This window comes from Gobio gobio (genome assembly GCF_949357685.1).
Source record: "Gobio gobio genome assembly, chromosome: 17".
In the NCBI taxonomy this organism is placed as follows: domain Eukaryota; kingdom Metazoa; phylum Chordata; class Actinopteri; order Cypriniformes; family Gobionidae; genus Gobio; species Gobio gobio.
The window spans coordinates 7,110,188-7,129,710 of record NC_137110.1 but is presented as its reverse complement, the minus strand read 5'-3'; the positions used below and the strand labels follow the sequence as shown (position 1 = coordinate 7,129,710).

Sequence of the window (19,523 nt, the reverse complement as noted above, 5' to 3'; positions counted from 1 at the left end):
GGTTAGTTGATGAATTTAACGTAGCTGATGTGGAGTTATCTTCAAGTCATTGATTAGCATATTCTGTCATGATAATCTCACCCCCTTTGTTGCGTGTTCCCGGGGCAGGGGTTTATGTCAATTTCAGGGTTAGTGATGTTACTAACCCAGGAGGAAGCTTGTGTAGTTCATACCAGCCGTTTGTTGTAGTCCTTAAAAAGCTATTTCTTTAAAAGAAAATATCTCCTTTTGCTTTGAACTTTGAGCGTCGTAACTTTGCAGATGTTGTTTATGGTCAAACAGCAACATTACACACTAACTAAAGTTTACAATGTGAAATCATAATCAACCACCCCTTTTAGTAAAACCTAAACAGTCGAGAAAGACCTAAGGGTCCGTTTACACAACAACAGCATTTTGGGAGCCGGAAAACGCAAACCTTTGAAAACGAGTTTTAAAGTGCATGGTTTTGTCTCCATGTAATCAACAAAAAAGCGAATCTGTGAAAACGGTGACGTCATGCACATGCGTGTTATGTGTTAGCGGGGAGTTTCTTGACAAACGCGATATCTCCAATTACTGGCCTTACTTGTGTGTGGTTGTCGCAGCAGGACCTCCCAGAAGTATGCAATCTAAAATCTCATGTAAATGTTTAAGAAGGAAAATGATGTCATGACAACATGTACTGATTGCATTGACAAGAGTGTACTTTTGTCTTTTTGATTGACACCTGTCACGTCACCTAGCGCGGACCCGTCACAGCCATTTCAAGATCACAGACGTGCATACAAAATGCATTTCAAATCTCAATCATCTGCGCCACAATACCAACCTCTTCATTTAATCACACACTTGCATATTTATTAAATTAATAGATTGTTAATGGAGCGTTAAATTAAACTGTATCCTATTTTTTTGCACACAATAAACGTCTTTCGCTCGCCTTGCCTCTCCTGAGCCACCGCCGCTGCCGTTTTCTGCAGTCAGATACTCTCTTGGGCTGTTGTCAGAATAAAGAGGCATTCTGTGCACTTCTCTTTGATGTCTGTGACCCGAAGAGAGGAGAGAAGAGAAGACGGCAAGATACTTAAAAGACACTGCTCTGGGAGAAGGAGGAAGAGGGAGCAGGCAGGGAGGAGACAGAGAGCGCGAGAGACATAAGGTATGAGAAAGGAAGAAGAGGAGAGCTACAAAGAAATGTTTGCTCTGTCTCTGTGCTCCTGAGCCTCAGAAGAATGAAGAGAGACTTTAACCTACATTAACAAAGAACTATGATTTCAAACATATACAGCCACAATAAGACTGTAAAAAAGCTGAGGAAAGGAGCATGGCAAAGAAATGCGATGACGTTATAGCCATGTGGGCTTCTGGAGAAGTGCATTTCTAACTACAAAAGGCTTTTTGAATCAAAACTAAACTTTTATGAGTTGCGCATTCATAGAAGTAGAATAGCTGGCACAATTGTTACCGCTTGGCATTTAAAAAAAAAGGTGTGAATCGCAAAATAGTTCAGCACCAATAGTAACAAGATTTATTTATTACATTTGACGAAGGGTTGATGAATAGAGAAATTATATTAAAAGAAATCTGTTTTTGGTTTGTCACCAAACAAAGAGGCATTTTAACATCTTTGCTTGTGATAATGATGCAGTAGTTTGGGTGAAAAAAATGAAAATGGCAGTCAGTCGTTGTATGTTAGTCATACAAATGAATTGATCAGATTTGTCTAATAAAAGAGTTTTAACTGGCCACTTTATTAGGTACACCTGGCTAGTACCACCTTTTGCCTTCAGAACTGCCTTCATTCTTCATGGCATAGATTGGACAGGGTCCTGGAAACATTCCTCAGAGATTTTGTCCATATTGACATATGGCATCATGCAGTTGCTGCAGATTTGTCAGCTGCACATCCATGATGCGAATCTCTGGAGGCCATTTGAGATGGAATGAGCCATCAAAAAATGGGTCCACTGTGCTTATAAAGAGATGGACATGGTCAGCAACAATACTCAGGCAGGCTGTGGCGTTTAAATGAAGCTCAATTGGTATTAAAGGGCCCAAAGTGTGCCAATAATATATCCCCCACACCATTAAGCCTTTTTTTAACTTTTGCCTGGCTCTGCACCGGAAGCCTCCGCTGACTGCGCACGCTACTCTTCAAACGGACGAGGCGTTTATACATGATGTGCTCGCCGTTGTACTGTTCTCTAAACCATCAGGAAGCAGTGTTGAGACAAAATAAGGTACACACGTGAAGATGTTTGTTTTATATTACACTTCACCAAACCCACACTACAAAAGAACCAAAGAATCGTGTAAAATCCAGTAAAACCTTGAGAGATTATTACTTGTGACATTAGAACAAAATATATAGATAAACAACAATCTCTTACATATTTTCTAATTTCATAAAATTTTTTATTGAATTTCTTGAACATTTTTCTTACACATTCATTAAAAAGGCTTATTTCTGCTATTGTAGGCTAATTTTATAAATGTAAGCAATTCATTTGGCAAGCGCAAATTGGGTGTATGGATATATCTGCTCGGTCAGAATCGGCTCGAAGCCGTGCATCTTTGGAAGTGGTGCTGCGTGCAAAGTTACAAAATATGCTGTGCACCCTTGCGCTTGTGCGAACGCGTCGAGTATAAACCAAGCTTTACACCCCCAGCAGCCTAAACCACTGATACAATTCATGCTTTTATGTTATTTAAGCCAAATTCTGACCCTACATCTGAATGTCACAGCAGACATCAAGACTCAGGCCAGACCAGGCAATGTTTTTCCAATCTTCTATTGACCAATTTGGGTGAGCCTGTGCAAATTGTGGTCTCAGTTTCATGTTGTTAGCTGATGGCAGTGGCACCCGGTGTGTCTTCTGCTGATGTAGCACATCTGCTTCAAGGTGCGTTCAGAGTGGATATTTGAGTTACTGTTGCCTTTCTATTTGCTCAGGCCATTCTGACCTCTGATATCAACAGATCTGTCGCTCACTGGATATTTTCTCTTTTTCGGACCATTCTCTGTAAACCTTAAAGATGGTTGTGCAGAAACTGCTATCCCAGTAGATCAGCAGTTTCTGAAATACTAAGACCAGCCCGTCTGGCACCCACAACCATGCGACGTTCACTTAAAGGGTTAGTTCACCCAAAAATGAAAATTCTGTCATTAATTACTTACCCTCATGTCGTTCGACACCCGTAAGACCTCCGTTCATCTTCGAAACAGAAATTAAGATATTTCAGTTGAAATCTGATGGCTCTGAAAGGTCTCCATTGGCTCAATGCACGGTTCACTCTCAAGACCCTTAAAAGGTACTAAAGACGTCGTTACAAAGTCCATCTCACTACAGTGGTTCTACAATAACTTTATGAATCGGCGAGAATAGTTTTTGTGCGCAAAAAAAACCCTAAATAACGACTCACATAGTGATGACGATTTCAAAACACGGCATCATGAAGCTTCGAAGCGTTATGAATCAGTGAGCTGAATCATGATTCGGATCGCGTGTCAAACCGCCAAACTGCTGAAATTTGGCGATTCAAACTGCAGATTTGACTCGCTGATTCATAACGCTTCGAAGCTTCATGATGCCTTGTTTTGAAATCGTCATCACTATGTGAGTCGTTATTTAGGGTTTTTTTGCGCACAAAAACTATTCTCGCCGATTCATAAAGTTAATGTAGAACCACTGTAGTGAGATGGACTTTGTAACGACGTCTTTAGTACCTTTTAAGGGTCTTGAGAGTGAACCGTGCATTGAGCCAATGGAGGCCTTTCAGAGCCATCAGATTTCAACTAAAATATCTTCATTTCTGTTTCGAAGATGAACGGAGGTCTTACGGGTGTCGAACGACATGAGGGGAAGTAATTAATGACAGAATTTTCATTTTTGGGTGAACTAACCCTTTAAATCACCTTTCTTCCCCATTCTGATGCTCAGTTTGAACTTCAGCAGATCGTCTTGATAATGTCTACATACCTAAATGCATTGAGTTGCTTCCATGGGATTGGCTGATTAAATATTTGCGTTCATGATCAGTTGAATAGGTGTACCTAATAAAGTGAGTGTATAATGCTTAACGGAAAAATAAACAATTCATTAACCTTTTCAGATATTTCAGGGACATCAAAATTATGTCCATGATTTATTTTGATCCAATAAATATATGTATTCTTTTTAATTGCATCAATATTTGAATGTATTAAGGATTTAAAAGGGTTAAAAAAATTGCAATCCTCAATTACACCTCCACAGACTCTCAGAAATATCTTCATGGGGAATAAATAAATACATACATATGAGAATTGACTTTTTTTTACTATTTGGTATGTTATATGGTTATATGTAATAGGCTTTTCTCTCTATGGTTTATGGTCCTCAGCATATTGCTTGGCCACTACAGATGGTGGTTCTCCGAGTACAGACTCTATTAATTCAATACTAATTTAAAGAACCTGTTTTGCCTCACGGACAATTTAGATGATCATAAACAGATCAGAATGGAGAAAAATAGGACATCTGCATTTTCTTTTTGACGCGTGTTGAATACAGATGTTCTTTTATAGAGTAAAAAAAACAATAAGGAAATAATTACAGCAACCATTGAGCCTCAGCATTAGTCAGCTTCATTAACACTCGCAGCATCAGCAGTAATCAATTAGAGCAAACATGACCATCCGAGGGCTCAATGAACCATTTAATGACCTCTGTGTCAATACAGTGACCTTGGTTAATCTGAAAAGGAAATCCATATTGTTTAGCTATGATTTTAAATTGCTTCACATTTGCCCACAATAAATGTCAAAGCCTCTAATTCAGAGCCAGTGGCTCGCCTTGCAGTATCAAAAACCTTGCTTCAAAAGTTCACGGCTAAATTTGAGCGCAAAACCACATGAATGATTATCCACTCAATTATCTTTCTCTCTGTTTGAACTCGGGCAAATGCTGATCCACCCGCAATATAAAATAACAGGGTATTCATAATACACAGAGCAAAAGCTGCGGCGATTGTTTAGAGAGGGGGAGCAACAGAAATGGTTCCACTGAAGCGTGTCTGATTGCAACACTGCGTCGATTTGGTTGCTGTGCCATACGGCCATAACGCCGCGGTCATTCTGATAGCTTGCAAATCATCGCTATAATTACTTCTTGCCAAATCCAGATGAAGATCCTTATTTCAGATTAATTATCTTAATCACAGCATATCAGAGTCAGATGAACCCACAGCCGGAATGTGAATCGATGTGTGATGACATTGAAAGGGCAGCGACGTCTGAGACATTCTGATAATTATGCACGGACAGGGATCCGGTGACAAAACAAATCAGTTAAGTTCATCTCTGAAGTGGAACTAGTGTTTGGATTATGCAAATGTATTGTGGGATTGTGACAAGAAAATGGGTTAAAATCACACATTTGTTGAACCGAAGCTCGCACTTTCCATTCACAGAATTAACCATTACCTTACTACTATTTAACTTGATAACAGTTTTGAATATTTATATTCAAAGCATGTTTGAATATGAACCACATTTTCGGTCCTTGGAGGGACATAAGTCCCTTATTCATATCACATCTTTATGTACGCCTGTGATTCTTTGCAGAATCTTAATGAGCTGTTTGAAGTGTTAAACTATCAAACTGTGTAACCACCACCGCCTTCCCTAGTGACTTCTTGGCCTCAGTGGTATGTAAATAATTCCAAACACATTTAATAATTAACATAGAACAGTTTGTCACCATAATAAATTCATATTTCAACTATACTGAAAAATCAGGCCACCAAATGCTTACAGTATGTGATCAAACATATAATGGAGCACAATGCAAAAGGAAGGCCATTGTAATAAAGCATCACCCTATAGTGTTCTTCTACACGGCAATCAACATGCTAATGCAGTCTCTAATGATAATGTAAGTTAATTAATGTCAAGCAAGGCAATCATTTTCCTAGTATGCAACTCTATAAAATGGAGAATATTGACCGACCGCATAGTCAACACAATTTTTTCCTTAAAGCAGCACAAGAAAAAAAAAAAAACATTCATGAATAAATCATTTACAGTGGTATTCTGTATCAAGTGTTCTGGGCAATAGCTACAGTTTTTTCCAAATCAAAGGCTGACAGCCGTGTTGCTGGCAGGAGATGTTGAGGAACAATAGGGCATCCCAGGGAACTGCTCTGTTCATGCTTTATATTATAGATTTCCAGTACAACACCAACTCACGCAACCTGCAGAATTTTTTGATGGATTCCCAACGGTTTGCTTTACTGACACTGGTGATGATTACGAATACAGGAAGGTGGTGGACATAGAGCATTTTTACTGTAAATACAGCTGTTAAAGGAACACGCAGTCTTTTTTGGGACTTATCCAGTTGGTTATGTTTACGGAAGTTAGCCTATTTTCACTCATGGTACGGCAGCAAAGTTCCTTGATTATTACACAGGAATGAGAGAATAGTTCCTAGCCATATCGGTCTAGAAAATCGCAACTTTTCATTTTCCATCGGTCTTAGTACAGTTATTTTGTCACTTATTGAGCAGCAGGCTAGCTGGAGCCATGTACCTCCAGTCTTTGTGCTAAGCTAGGCTAGCGGTGAGTGCGTCAGACAGAGTTATGGCACGCACGGAGATGAGAATGGTATGTATGGACTTATCTAACTCTGGGGGATTTGGTAAATAAGCTAAAGTCCCAAAAAGTCGGCGTGTTCCTTTAAAGTAGTAAAACCAATTAAGTGGTAATGCATAATGAGTAGCGTGCTATATAATCAGACAACTGTTTGACAAATTAGCTTATTTTTAAATTTGCACCATGAAGGGCCGTTCACACAGAATGTTTTCCATTCCAATGTGTTACTTTCCCATTGTTTTTCTATGTAAACAGGCACATGTATTACCGTTGCGCTCACGTCTTGCATCTTTTGCAGCGTTTCATGCATGACATGGCATTCTAAAACGTGGAGCTCGAGTTAAAATCAGTTTTAAAAAAACGCATCTCGAGACCTCACGTTTTTCCCCCATTCCACTGTCTTGCGTTTTTCAAAGCAAAAACGTGTTCTGTGTGATCGAGACATGACACTTTTTCAAATATGTAATGTTACTTAAAAAATAAAATGGAAAACCATTCCATTCAATTAAAAACATTTTTTTTCTTATGTTCACCAATGCTGCACTTGATCAAAAATACAGTAAAAACAGCATGACATTGCAGTTTAAAATAATTGCGTACTATGTTTAATATATTTTAAAATGTAATGTATTCCTGTGATTGCAAATCGGAAGTATCAGCATCATTACTCAAGTCTTCAGTGTCACATGATCCATGATTCTAATATGCTGATTTGCTGCTCAAGAAAGAAACATTTCTTATTAGGCTATTTTCAATGTTGATATTTTTGAGGAAACCATGTTACATTTAGATTTTTTTTCTTCTTCAAATTTCAGGATTCTTTGATATAGAACAGTATTTACTTTAAATAGAAATCTTTTGTAACATTATAAATGTCTTTAATGTCACTTCTGATTAATTTAAAGGCACAATATGTAAGACTTTTGAATTAAAATATCCACAAAAACACTAGAACAGTGTTATATATTGTGTTGACTTGTGTATTTACATTATCCCAAATGTTTCATTTTAACCAGGACATGGACCGCGTCTGTGCGTCACCTATCGATGACATCATACCTGCGTTACCCTCGATTTCCAAAGACTTTAATATATGATGTGTTTTATTAGACAGGTGAGCAACTGTTTGGAGACATTCACTGACAGAAAACGAATCATTAGCTATGTTTCCATCCAAAGTTGCGAATGTAATTTATACGCAAACATGCAATATTGCATAAACATTTGCGAATAAAGCACTGTTAGCACCGCTAAAAAATAACTAAGAAACATAGGAGAAGCCACCATATAGGCTATAATCATTTTCGTATATAATAAATAATGCGACTCGTGAGTTTCAATAAACTTGTTGTCATGCTTTCAGAGGCAGACGCTGCTGTTTGGGAACGCAGTCGTGTAAGACAGGAGTGAAATATACCGAGCATCTTTGACAACAGGCTTCTGAATGACCAAAACAGCATTTCAGATGTTTTGCAAACAAGATTTTTCCACTGGTTATACAGTTATGCTGTTACATCGCAAAAGTCACATTATTTTTTTAAGCGCATCAAGGAATTTATTTGATAATGCATTTCCATCGTAGTTTATGCGCATGTTTTCATATCGGATAGAAAATTAATCCTACTCAAACGAGCGCATACATTTTTTATGCACATTTTTTGAATTTATGCACATCTTGGCGTTTCCATTCAGCATTTTTTGATGCGATATCCCAAAATGAGCATAAAAATAGGTGGATGGAAACATAGCTAATGTTATACAGCTCAACACAGTTAGTCTTATTGTTTAAATCTGGTGTCCTTGATTTACGACGAGTACTGTGTTTTACCGCCTAATATGATCTCGCTCACTGCAGTGTGAACAAGTGTCTCACAGCAGCCGCCGAGTGAACGCACAGAGTAGCATTATATCATAACTTTAACACACTCAAATGTGTGTAATATGATAAAACAGAGCTGCGTTACCCCACACACACATGAGCGGAAGAAGCAGAAGCGCTCGTCTGCGGCAGAATAAAATTAAAATAAATCAAAATGACATATTATGTCTTTAATGCGTTGTTGCTAAACAGGGCTCTACGCTAACATTTTTCTTGAGGAGCACTTGTGCTCCTAATTAAAAAAAATTAGGAGCACAGTCAAAAATTTAGGAGCACTTTCTGATCAATAACACGCATTCCAATTATAACTTTCCCATTACAGGACGATCTTTGTCCCTTTAAATTAATGTCCAGGGGCATTTTTACCATTATAAGAGCAATGTTTTCTAATCTTATTAAATGTATGCATCATCTTTTGTCAATTTCGTAAATTAAAATAGAAAAGTTGTTTTTAAAATGTTAATTTAAACAATAAATTCAGTTAGAGCAATAAGACACAATCAGACTGTAACCAATCTAAGTAAATCAGCATCAAAAGATCAATCTTTGCACTGTAGAAGTGGCACAGCAGCTCTATCTGAAGTGCTGTTTAGACACATTTACATAGATTTAATGCAGCTCATGGGTAAATAATGTTGTATGAATGTTTTAAATATAAGTTTTTGAATTTATAAATAGGCTATGTACAAGTTAAACTTAAACTTAGTTAAAAGATTTATATTTTAAATAAAAAGTCCATGCAAAGTATAAATATGAAAATAAAACAGCCAGTAGGTGGCGTCAAGTCTATGTCCGAGTCGTTCATTAAATCGTTCAAACGCAGATTCATTCGATCGAAGCGCTTGGAGATGCGCAACAGTTCTGATGTAGGCCTAGTTTTGATTTTCACGAAATAAACAGTATTGTGGCTAAAACGTTGTTCCTTAATATCAACTTGTCTATTGGACTTTTTTACAAGATCAGTATCACATTTGCAATCATTCCAATATTCGGCGCAATAGCTGTCCGTGACTTAAAGGGTTAGTTCACCCAAAAATGAAAATTCTGTCATTAATTACTCACCCTCATGTCGTTGGACACCCGTAAGACCTCCGTTCATATTCGGAACACAAATGAAGATATTTTAGTTGAAAGCTGATGGCTGAGAAAGGCTTCACACAGGCCTCCATTGGCATTCAGTACATTGACACTTCCAAGATCCATGAAAGGCACTTAAAACGTCGTTACAAAGTCTATCTCACCACAGTGGCTCTACAATAATCATACAATGCGACGACAATAGTTTTTGTGCGCCAAAAAAAATCAAAATAACACCTTTATCCAGCTTGTTCTCGACTTCCGTGTGCGCCTCCACGACGCATGCGCGAGAATATGACGCAGATCCGGCGTTCGGACATATGACCCAGAAGCGATTTGTTTACGAGCAGAGGAAGACGCGCGTGTCTAAGCTGTTGGATTCTACATTGATCGTGCTTTAGGTCTCGGCGTAGTGCTCAAAATGTGGCTTAAGTGTGTATTTCATCGATTCCCGAACACCGGCGCTACGTCATATTCTCGCGCATGCGTCGTGGAGGCACACACGGAAGTCGAGAACAAGTTGGATAAAGGTGTTATTTTGATTTTTTTTTGCGCACAAAAACTATTGTCGTCGCATTGTATGATTATTGTAGAGCCACTGTGGTGAGATAGACTTTGTAACGACGTTTTAAGTGCCTTTCATGGATCTTGGAAGTGTCAATGTACTGAATGCCAATGGAGGCCTGTGTGAAGCCTTTCTCAGCCATCAGATTTCAACTAAAATATCTTCATTTGTGTTCCGAATATGAACGGAGGTCTTACGGGTGTCCAACGACATGAGGGTGAGTAATTAATGACAGAATTTTCATTTTTGGGTGAACTAACCCTTTAAGGCGCTCTGGAGCTTAATAAACAGAACTGCAGGCGTCTTGCGGAAGAACACTGCAGCCGGAGCTACTTCTCTCTGTTTATGTCTATGGCAAATCACACAGGGACTGTGCTCCTCCGCAGCGCTGCGAACCAAACTGGAATTGAATAGTCAGAATATAAACACTTATTGTATGTGTACCGTAGTGATTCAGGGTAAGATAAAAACACGGTTTGGAAAATTGATTCATGATGTACTCACTCATATGCATCTAGTCATTTTTAAACACAATAAATGTTATGGACTGCAGCTGATAAAGATTAAATCAAGAACTCATACAGGAGCGTTTTTAAATTATTTTCTCTTAATTCATTTTTGGTGGCATTTTTGCCCCAAGCCCCTGTTAATTTCCGACCTTGTTTATGATAATCCAAATGTGGTATTTCTAGTTAATTTTGGCTGCAAAGAAACATCAGCGCGAGCCGCGAGGCGTCTGGTAAGTGCATGGCCGCGTCACACCCGTTTCACCCATAGACCGTGGTTTCAATCGGTGAAGTGTAGTCCTTCGCACACGTTTTTTGCACATTCTCTGCTGACAGAAGGCATGAAAAGCAGTTGATTGCAGCACGAAACATAACAGTTGCTCAATCAGTCAGTGTTTAGTTTTTATTCCGATTGTATTATACATCTATTCATGAGAATCGATCGGGTCACTCGCACCAGTGCGCCTAAATATATTTTCGCAGTCGCACAGATTAATTTTCAGGCGCAAATGCGCCCAAAATGGTCGCTATGTAGAGCCCTGCTAAATAAAAGTACAAATGTATTTCGAAAATCTTACTGAACCTAATCTTTTGAAAGGTAGTTTTTTGGCCAGATGGATGATAACACGGCATTTACTTTTTTACACCCTAACCTTACATCGACAAGTTTTCCACCACTCAGATCTAATTTTAGTCACTGAAACACCAGGCACAACACTCCAGCACACAAGTACAGGCTCTGGGCTGGAGGAACATCATCAGTCTCTTGTACCAAATGATTCCTCTTTAGCTGTGTCATCTCAGATCTGTCTAAGACTGAGTGGGCTGAGATGGTAGACATCTTCAGAGGCAGAATGTGTCCTCTGCATGTTAAAGGCTGCGCTAACTTACCATTCACTCTACAAACAGATATATGAGGCTGAGAAGCACCCTGTGGTATTCATTAGTCAGTAGCTGATCCTGCTTCACTGTACAGTGGCAGTCGATGCTAATGCAGAAGGACCTAGCAGGATATATGGCATGTGGTCAGATCAGGTGAATAACATCCCCCCTCCTGTTTCATTCTCCTCCTCTCCCTGTCCTTCAACTTAGAACCAGTCATGAAATCAAGATGGTAACCTTTGTGCTATGAAGAATCTTTTGAGATTTACATGCAACTGTCTATCGATCCATCAGTCCATCCATCTATTCAGTGAAATCTATTTTTAATATACATTAAAAAAACATTGTTCAGTCTATCTATCTATCTATCTATCTATCTATCTATCTATCTATCTATCTATCTATCTATCTATCTATCTATCTATCTATCTATCTATCTATCTATCTATCTATCTATCTATCTATCTATCTATCTATCTATCTATCTATCTATCTATCTATCATCTATCTATCTATCTATCTATCTATCTATCTATCTATCTTTTAAAATACATTTAAAAGCAAAAACATTCAGCCAATGATTTACGGTAAAAATAACAGCAATGGTAATAGTGAAAAATAATAAAATAAAATAAACTAGATTAACAGGAATAATAAAAAGATTAGTACCGTTATAAAATAACCAAAGGAGAATCTATCAAAGGAGCTAATCGTTACATAAGTCCGAAACAACACGTGTTACCAAAACATTTTTTTGACATATCCAGGTGAAAACGTAAAACGAAGAGTCTGATCTAACCTGCCAATTGTCTCTCAGGGGAATAGAGAAGTCAAGAGAGCAGTCAGTAGAAAGACTGGCCTCTTGAATTTATCATGCCTGGAATCAATGGTTCTTCAGTCTCTAGCTACTTGTTAGCAGAGATCAAACCACCTTTTGAGGTCTCTGGAAATAGAGGCGGGGAACCTCAGTGACCCTAACCTCAACACAGACGCAAACACGCCGCCATACAGAGCACGGAAGTGTGTCGAACCCTGAAGATACTGTCCTCCTGTGATAATTTACTCTACCTGCATTGGGATAGATTAATTAGACCTGCAGAGAGCTCTGGCACTGCGCACAATCATTTACAAGAGGCTGGAGGGGTCTTACCATTCCCAACTAATTGGCACAACAATCATGAGCATTTTCAACGGAGGTGAGAGCGGGAAAGAAAAAAATGTGGAAGGTTGATAAACGGACACAGACAAAGACTCTTCAAGAGAAAGAGATATCTCTGTCTGAAATCTACACTGTAAAAATGATTTTCTGACGTTTGAAAACAAAGATGAATGGAGTGTGCTTTATAAGGAAATCCTACTTCATGTTTAATTCAATGTGCTACGTTCTGTTTCTTTGCAGTTATTTGTGAGATTTACTTTTCATTTAATTTCTAAGTGAAAATGGTTTTGAATTAAACCCTACACCAATTTCTTTTCATCAGTGTATAGTTTACTGTGACTTTGCAAAATAGGAACAACAATTCTATTAAACAATGATATCTTTATCAACCAATAATTTCCCTCTGCTTTAAGCAGTGACTTTTTTAAGAGGACAAAAGATGTTGATCCATGAAATACATGGACCTGTTTGTGCATTTAAAAACATTGAAACTGAATTCAGGGAGTTAAGATACATTTTAAAGGGTTCATGAACTGCATTGTTTTATTGTTTTATAATGTTTCATGGGGTGCACTAATACTGTTAGTATGATTTTTACATAATTTAGAAATAAAAGGCATTTTGAGCTACCCTGATTTTAGTCCTCTGATCTGAACGCTCTGTTTGAAGGGGCGTGTCTGCCGTGAGACTTCAGTGTAAACGCCCACTGTTGCGATTGGCTGCTGTGAGGCTTCAGTGTAAACGCCCACTGCTGTGATTGGCTGCTGTGAGACTTCAGTGTAAACGCCCACTGCTGTGATTGGCTGCTGTGAGACTTCAGTGTAAACGCCCACTGCTGTGATTGGCTGCTGTGAGGCTTCAGTGTAAACCCCCACTGCTGTGATTGGCTGCTGTGAGGCTTCAGTGTAAACGCCCACTGCTGTGATTGGCTGCTGTGAGACTTCAGTGTAAACACCCACTGCTGTGATTGGCTGACATCTTTGCATATGAAATAAGTATTACATGTGTATCTCTCTCGAAAACTTTTAGCACGTCTTTACTATTACAGCTCTCAAGATAAACTAATCGTGTTGACTATAGCATTATACTTAGATCCATGGCATTATATTTAGATCGTGGCATGAAAGGTTTGCAGTGTTGAGCATTGTAGCCGATCACAGACATGTTGAGCGCATGAATGTGTTGATCTCGTCATTGCAACAAAAGCTGTTTTTGGACTAACAAGGGCGATTTCAGTTCTGAAACTTACAGGATATTCTTATAGTATAAATTTGATTTCTCAATTCATAACCTCTTTAACTGCTGTCTTAAAAGAAGCTCACAGAGGAAACAAACACCCAACAAGATGTATGCAACGGCGAAAGACATCCTCTGACACATGAGTACACAGACCAGCAATTAAAAAAGCTATGTATCGTGTGCGAAAAGTTATTTAATTTTAGGCAGCTCTAAAAGATAATAAGCAAAAGACTCAAAAGATTAAACAACAACAAGACCTCAATGTCATTGACATTACAATGTAAAGAATATGACATTTGTTCCAAGACATTGTGCATTAGGGATTAATGTGTTATTTCATTAGATGCATTTTGATTGATGCGACAAGTATGGGATGTAGAAAATCACCTCTGCTGCAATGAGATTTTGATTGTGTCTATGGCAGTCTGAAACTGGCAATCTATCCTCAAAGCAATCTTCAAAGCAGCCATTCTTCTCCTCTCCCTTCTCACCCGTCCTCTCAGGGGGAAAACCAGTGTAACTCTTTATAAAGAGTCAAACAACCAGACCTAAACAACCGCAAAGGATGTTTAGCAGGGCAGAAAGAGCTGTTTCCTCACACGCCAAACCTACTCTGCCACAAAGACTTGTGTTCACAAAGCAACAGTGCTAGTGAAAAGATACAGGAGGTAGCAATGATTCAGGGATTATGAGTAGTTGTCGTCTGTAATCGAAGTATTAATGCTACTGAAAGAATCAATAGAAAAGGAAGCATTGCAAAACTAGTCGAATGACACGTTCATCAAGAAAACATAAACGGCCAAATAAAGACATCTCGATATTCACCAGCTATGAATATTCAATATACTGTATCGCTCAGCCCTAACAACTGGCATGAATATAGATGGCATGCATTCATATCATCGCACAAACAATGATCCCAAATATCCTAAAACAATCCACAGTCTGTCACAGCTTAAGGGCTCTATCACTGATCGATTTTCATTTACATTTCAATCTGCTTGCTTTCACCGACTGTCTGAAACACAGTTCATCATGTCACTTTTCCTGTTTTCATGTGTACTAAAAACTCCTAGCGTTTTAGACACTTGCCAATTGTTCTCCGTTCATATTTCACAAGCCTAAATACATAAATTACCCCCACCAAAATTAAAAACCCCATCCAAACAAAGTAATGGGAATCTTTGCATATTTATGAAAACTGGAAGAGCTCTCCATCAACGTGGGATTGGTGCCGATCTCGCTCTCAATGGCGTCCATTAATATGCACACCGCACATATTTCTGAAGTGGGTTCGTGTGACAGGGCGTGCTGTCTTCTGTCAAACTCCACAAACACTCCACATCAACAGACTGCAGATAATAATAACGATAATAGCGGGTTGAAGCCTGCATCAAATACACACAATGTTGTTTTGTGACATTAATGTGTGGGCCTCGTCTACTCTGGCTCTTCTCAACAAGTGTCTACGTCCCTGAAATCATTCTGCGTCCAGGTCCGGTAGAAAGGGCGTGTCTGACCCGTCAATCAAATTTGTTTATGGCGCTGCTGTTGGCCAGCTACATGCTGACATTGCTGCTGCCGTGAGACCTGGCGGACCTGCCAGGAACAGAAGACCATCCATCAAGCCGACAGTCAGGCAATACAAACCACTCGGAGGGCGAGAACACACACGTCCTTCCAGTGCCAGATTTATCGCCCTCATATATACGCTCCACTGATGGATACCTCATAAATGGCCTATCAGAATAGCTGGATTAAAGCCCCACCCACAATGTCATTCTTCACTCTCACTGGCTTGTACATCAGCAAAAAAGGTCATCTTATGTTATTGTTATTTTCTTTTTAGATCACGGAAAGCTAGTATTTCAAAATTTCATTTCCAATTTTCTCGTTCTATAAGTGTTTTCTTGACCTTTATACTAGCTATATTTGTAGAGAGATGGGAACAGGGTCAGGAAATGACAATTCAAACTCGAATCGCCTGCAAATAAGCCCTACAATATCAGAATGTGAGCTAACCGCAAAAATAGTGGCCCTGATGCCACTATTAAAGCAATTAGACACTTAAAACAATGTGTTACGGTGATTTTAATAGGAAAAGTCTATTATGTCCCATAATTGGTTTATAATTTTAACAATTAAATAATTTAAAAAAGATTAAATATTACTCACCTCATGTCGTTCCATATTTGTATGAATTTCTTTCTTCTGTGGAACATAAGAGAAGATATTTTAAGAAATTAGTTTTTTTGAGGTCCATACAATGAAAGTCAATGGGCTCCACATTCTGTCTTTCTTCTTTTGCATTCCACAAAAGAAATCAATGCAAACAGGGATGACAGAATTGTCATTTTTGGTGAGTAATATGGTTAAATAAACAAAATTATATAAATAAAATAGCCAGATAATACAGTTCTAGCCTAATTAATGGCATTTGATACACAACACATTTGAATGTGGCTCATCCAATCAGAAATAAGATTCTGAACAAGACATTTTACAAAAGAGTTTGAATAAAGATATACACCTTTAAATCCATGCTGAAATATCACATTAACTTTAAATGGAAGTGTAAGTTACAAACAGAATTACGATATGACAACAAATAACCTGGCAAGAAAGAATTCTGACATAAATAAATCCGTCTTTAAAAAATCAGCAGCATTTACAGAAGAATCAATCACAGTTTTGGTGCTCTGACAGTTGTTTGCGAAACTCTTTGTTAGAAGAGCGCTCTCACTTTCACATAACTGCCGATGTCTTTTTTTGCTGAAGTAGCAGCATTTTAATTCTGAAGGATGCTGGAATTTCTCTTAAATATCCATTATTCTTTGTTCCTTGCACTTGTCATCCTCATCATTTCTTCCTCTTTTCTTTATTACACTCTCACTCTGTTCCAAAACCTAGCGCACTGTCTACCTAGACATCTTAAGTCATATTAGGTGCTCTTCAGAAAAGAAAATTGTTCCATAAGGTATAGGCCTATACACAGTATCTTTATTGTCTTAGAATATATTCACCTTCTAAAAGGTTGGGGTTTTATGCTCACCAAGGAACAAGGGTTATTTAAAAGATAACTATTCTATATTTTACTATATATTCAAATGTCATTTATTCCTGTGATGCAAAGCTGAATTTTCGGCTACATTACTCCAGCCTTCAGTGTCACATGATCCTTCAGAAATCATTTAAACATGTTGATTTGCTGCTCAAGAACGGCATTTGAGATAGAAATCTTCTGCAACATTATACAGTCATGTGAAAATGTTAGGACACCCTATTGAATTCCATGGTTTTCTGTATCAGGACATAATAAAAAATCATCTAGTGCTTGGCAGGTCTTAAAATTTGGTAAATAAAACCTCAGATGAACAACAACACATGACATATTACACTGTGTCATTATTTATTTAGCAAAAATAAAGTCAAGATGGAAAAACCATGGGTGACAAAGTTAGGACACCCCATCATTCAATTGCCTGTAGATCCACTTTTAGCAGCAATTACTTGAAGTAATCATTTTCCGCATGATTTATCAGTCTCTCACATCATTCTGGAGAAATTTTGGTCCACTCTTTACAACATTCCTTCAGTTTGTTGAGGTTTGTGGGCATTTGTTTATGGACCGCTCTTGTCACAGCATTTCAGTCAGGATGAGGTCTGGACTTCAACTGGGCCATTGCAACACCTTCATTCTGTTCTTTTTCAGCCATTCTGTTTCAGATTTGCTGGTGATCTTCGGATCATTGTCTGCATGACCCAGTTTTAGCCAAGCTTAAGCTGTCGGACAGATGGTCTCACATTTGACACTAGAATACTTTGGTATACAGAGGAGTTCATTGTCGACTCAATAACTGAGGTACCCAGGTCCTGTGGCTACAAAACAAGCCCAAAATCATTACCCCCCTCCACCAGCATGCTTGACTTTTTCTATGAGGTGTTTGTGTTGATGCTCTTTTGGTTTTGGGCTGTGCATTATGGCCGAACATCTCCACTTTGGTCTTGTCTGTCCAAAGGACATCGTTCTAGAAGTCCTATGGTTTGTTCAGATTAGGGATGCACCGAATCCAGACTTTTGGGGTTCGGCCGAAAACCGAATACCGAATCCTTCTCCCATCCTCAGTCCATTATCACAGTAAACACATTAATGAAGTAAACAACGTCCACAGCAGTGTAGGGATGCTATTGACCATTTAACCGTTAACCGAAAGTAAGAACTTTGACTAATACTATAATTAACTTTGATTAATACTATCAGTTTAACGGTTTAAATGTTTTTAACGCTTTTTTGTTTGTTTGTTTTTTGATGCATGGTTAAGAAAAATATGCTCTATAGCGTTATTTGTTCACTCACGGAGCGCGTCGACATGTGCAACCACAAACCAGATATATCTCGCTAAATGAAGCAATGGACAAGCGTACTGTGTGGGACCATTTCGACAGAAAAATACAGCAGCAGTACAAGCTCCTGACTGGTGGAAAGCAAATGAAAGGCGCTTCCCGAGGCTGGCCGCTCTAGCGAGGCGTTATCTCTGTATTCCCGGGACATCAGTGCCATCTGAAGCCTTGTTTAAGGCTTTTAATAGTGTGGTTTTGGTCAAGTTTACTAAAGTAAACATTGTCGCGTATGTTCTTCTCGCCGCTGTTTCCTGATGGTTTATAGAAAAATTACCCCGAGTCGTCCTCTGTCGTTTAAAAGAAGAACACAACGGAGAGCGCATGGGGCGCGCGCGCTGTCAGCCGAAGCTTGCGCGCTGCGGAGACAGAAGGATTGAGAGGGTGTTTTCTGCCGCGGGCTGTGCTCCAGACTAACCCACATCACTTAGACATGTTACTTAAAAAACAAACAAACAAAAAAAAAACATACACGGTGTGTATTGAGGTAGTCTAGGCCTTCTATTTTTATTTGACCAAAAAAAAAAAAAACTATTCCGGTTCTTCAAAGCTTACGGATTCAGTGTATTTTCGTTTTGTCATCTTAATTTGGTAAGTATTTAAGTGAAAAATATTTAGTGTAGGCCTATGTATTTTATTCTTTTTATTTATATTTTATCTGATCTATATGCGGCTGTTTGCACGGTAAAATAAAATACATGTTGGCTGCTGTCTGTATTCCTTCATGCTCAACTCGTATTCTCTCGGATGTTTTATACGCAAATGTTTTAACCGCGGCTGTTGTTTAGGGTCCTTGTCATCACGAGACAAATCGGCATTGCAAATTAAACATGTAGCTCGACTTGAATCGCCTTCTTTTGACTTAAAGTAGCTACTGCCACGTTTTCTGTTCATGAGTTTCATTTTCACTTTCAACGGCGGCATCATTACGTTCGACCAGCGGGGCGCGCATAGTGCAAGCCTAGGGTGCAAGCCTTCGAACCCGAATTCTGGATTCGGTGCATCCCTAGTTCAGAAGCAACTTTGCAAACCTAAGCCGTGCTGCCATGTTTTTTTTAGAGATAGAGAAGAGGCTTTCTCCTGGCAACCCTTCCAAAAATGCTATACTTGACCCATCTTTTTCTAATTGTACTGTCATGAACTTTAACATTTAACATGTTAACTGAGGCCTGTAGAGTCTGAGGTGTAGTTCTTGGGTTGTC

General features: G+C 38.7%; 1 protein-coding gene across 8 annotated transcripts in view; it reads right to left on the bottom strand.

The window, feature by feature from the left end:
- The window catches only part of raly (RALY heterogeneous nuclear ribonucleoprotein), a 114,740-nt gene that overhangs the window by 49,532 nt on the left and 45,685 nt on the right, over positions 1-19,523 (bottom strand). For 5 of the 8 annotated variants that reach the window (XR_013818265.1, XR_013818267.1, XM_079840241.1 and 2 more), the window contains one exon: positions 16,099-16,134. The exons of the other annotated variants lie outside the window; for them this stretch is intronic. Coding sequence is in view for 3 of the 5 variants with exons in the window: in XM_079840239.1 (XP_079696365.1) it covers positions 16,099-16,134 (36 nt within the window). In the remaining 2 variants the exon portion in view is untranslated. The remainder of the gene's footprint in view (positions 1-16,098; positions 16,135-19,523) is intronic. 8 annotated transcript variants of the gene reach the window in all.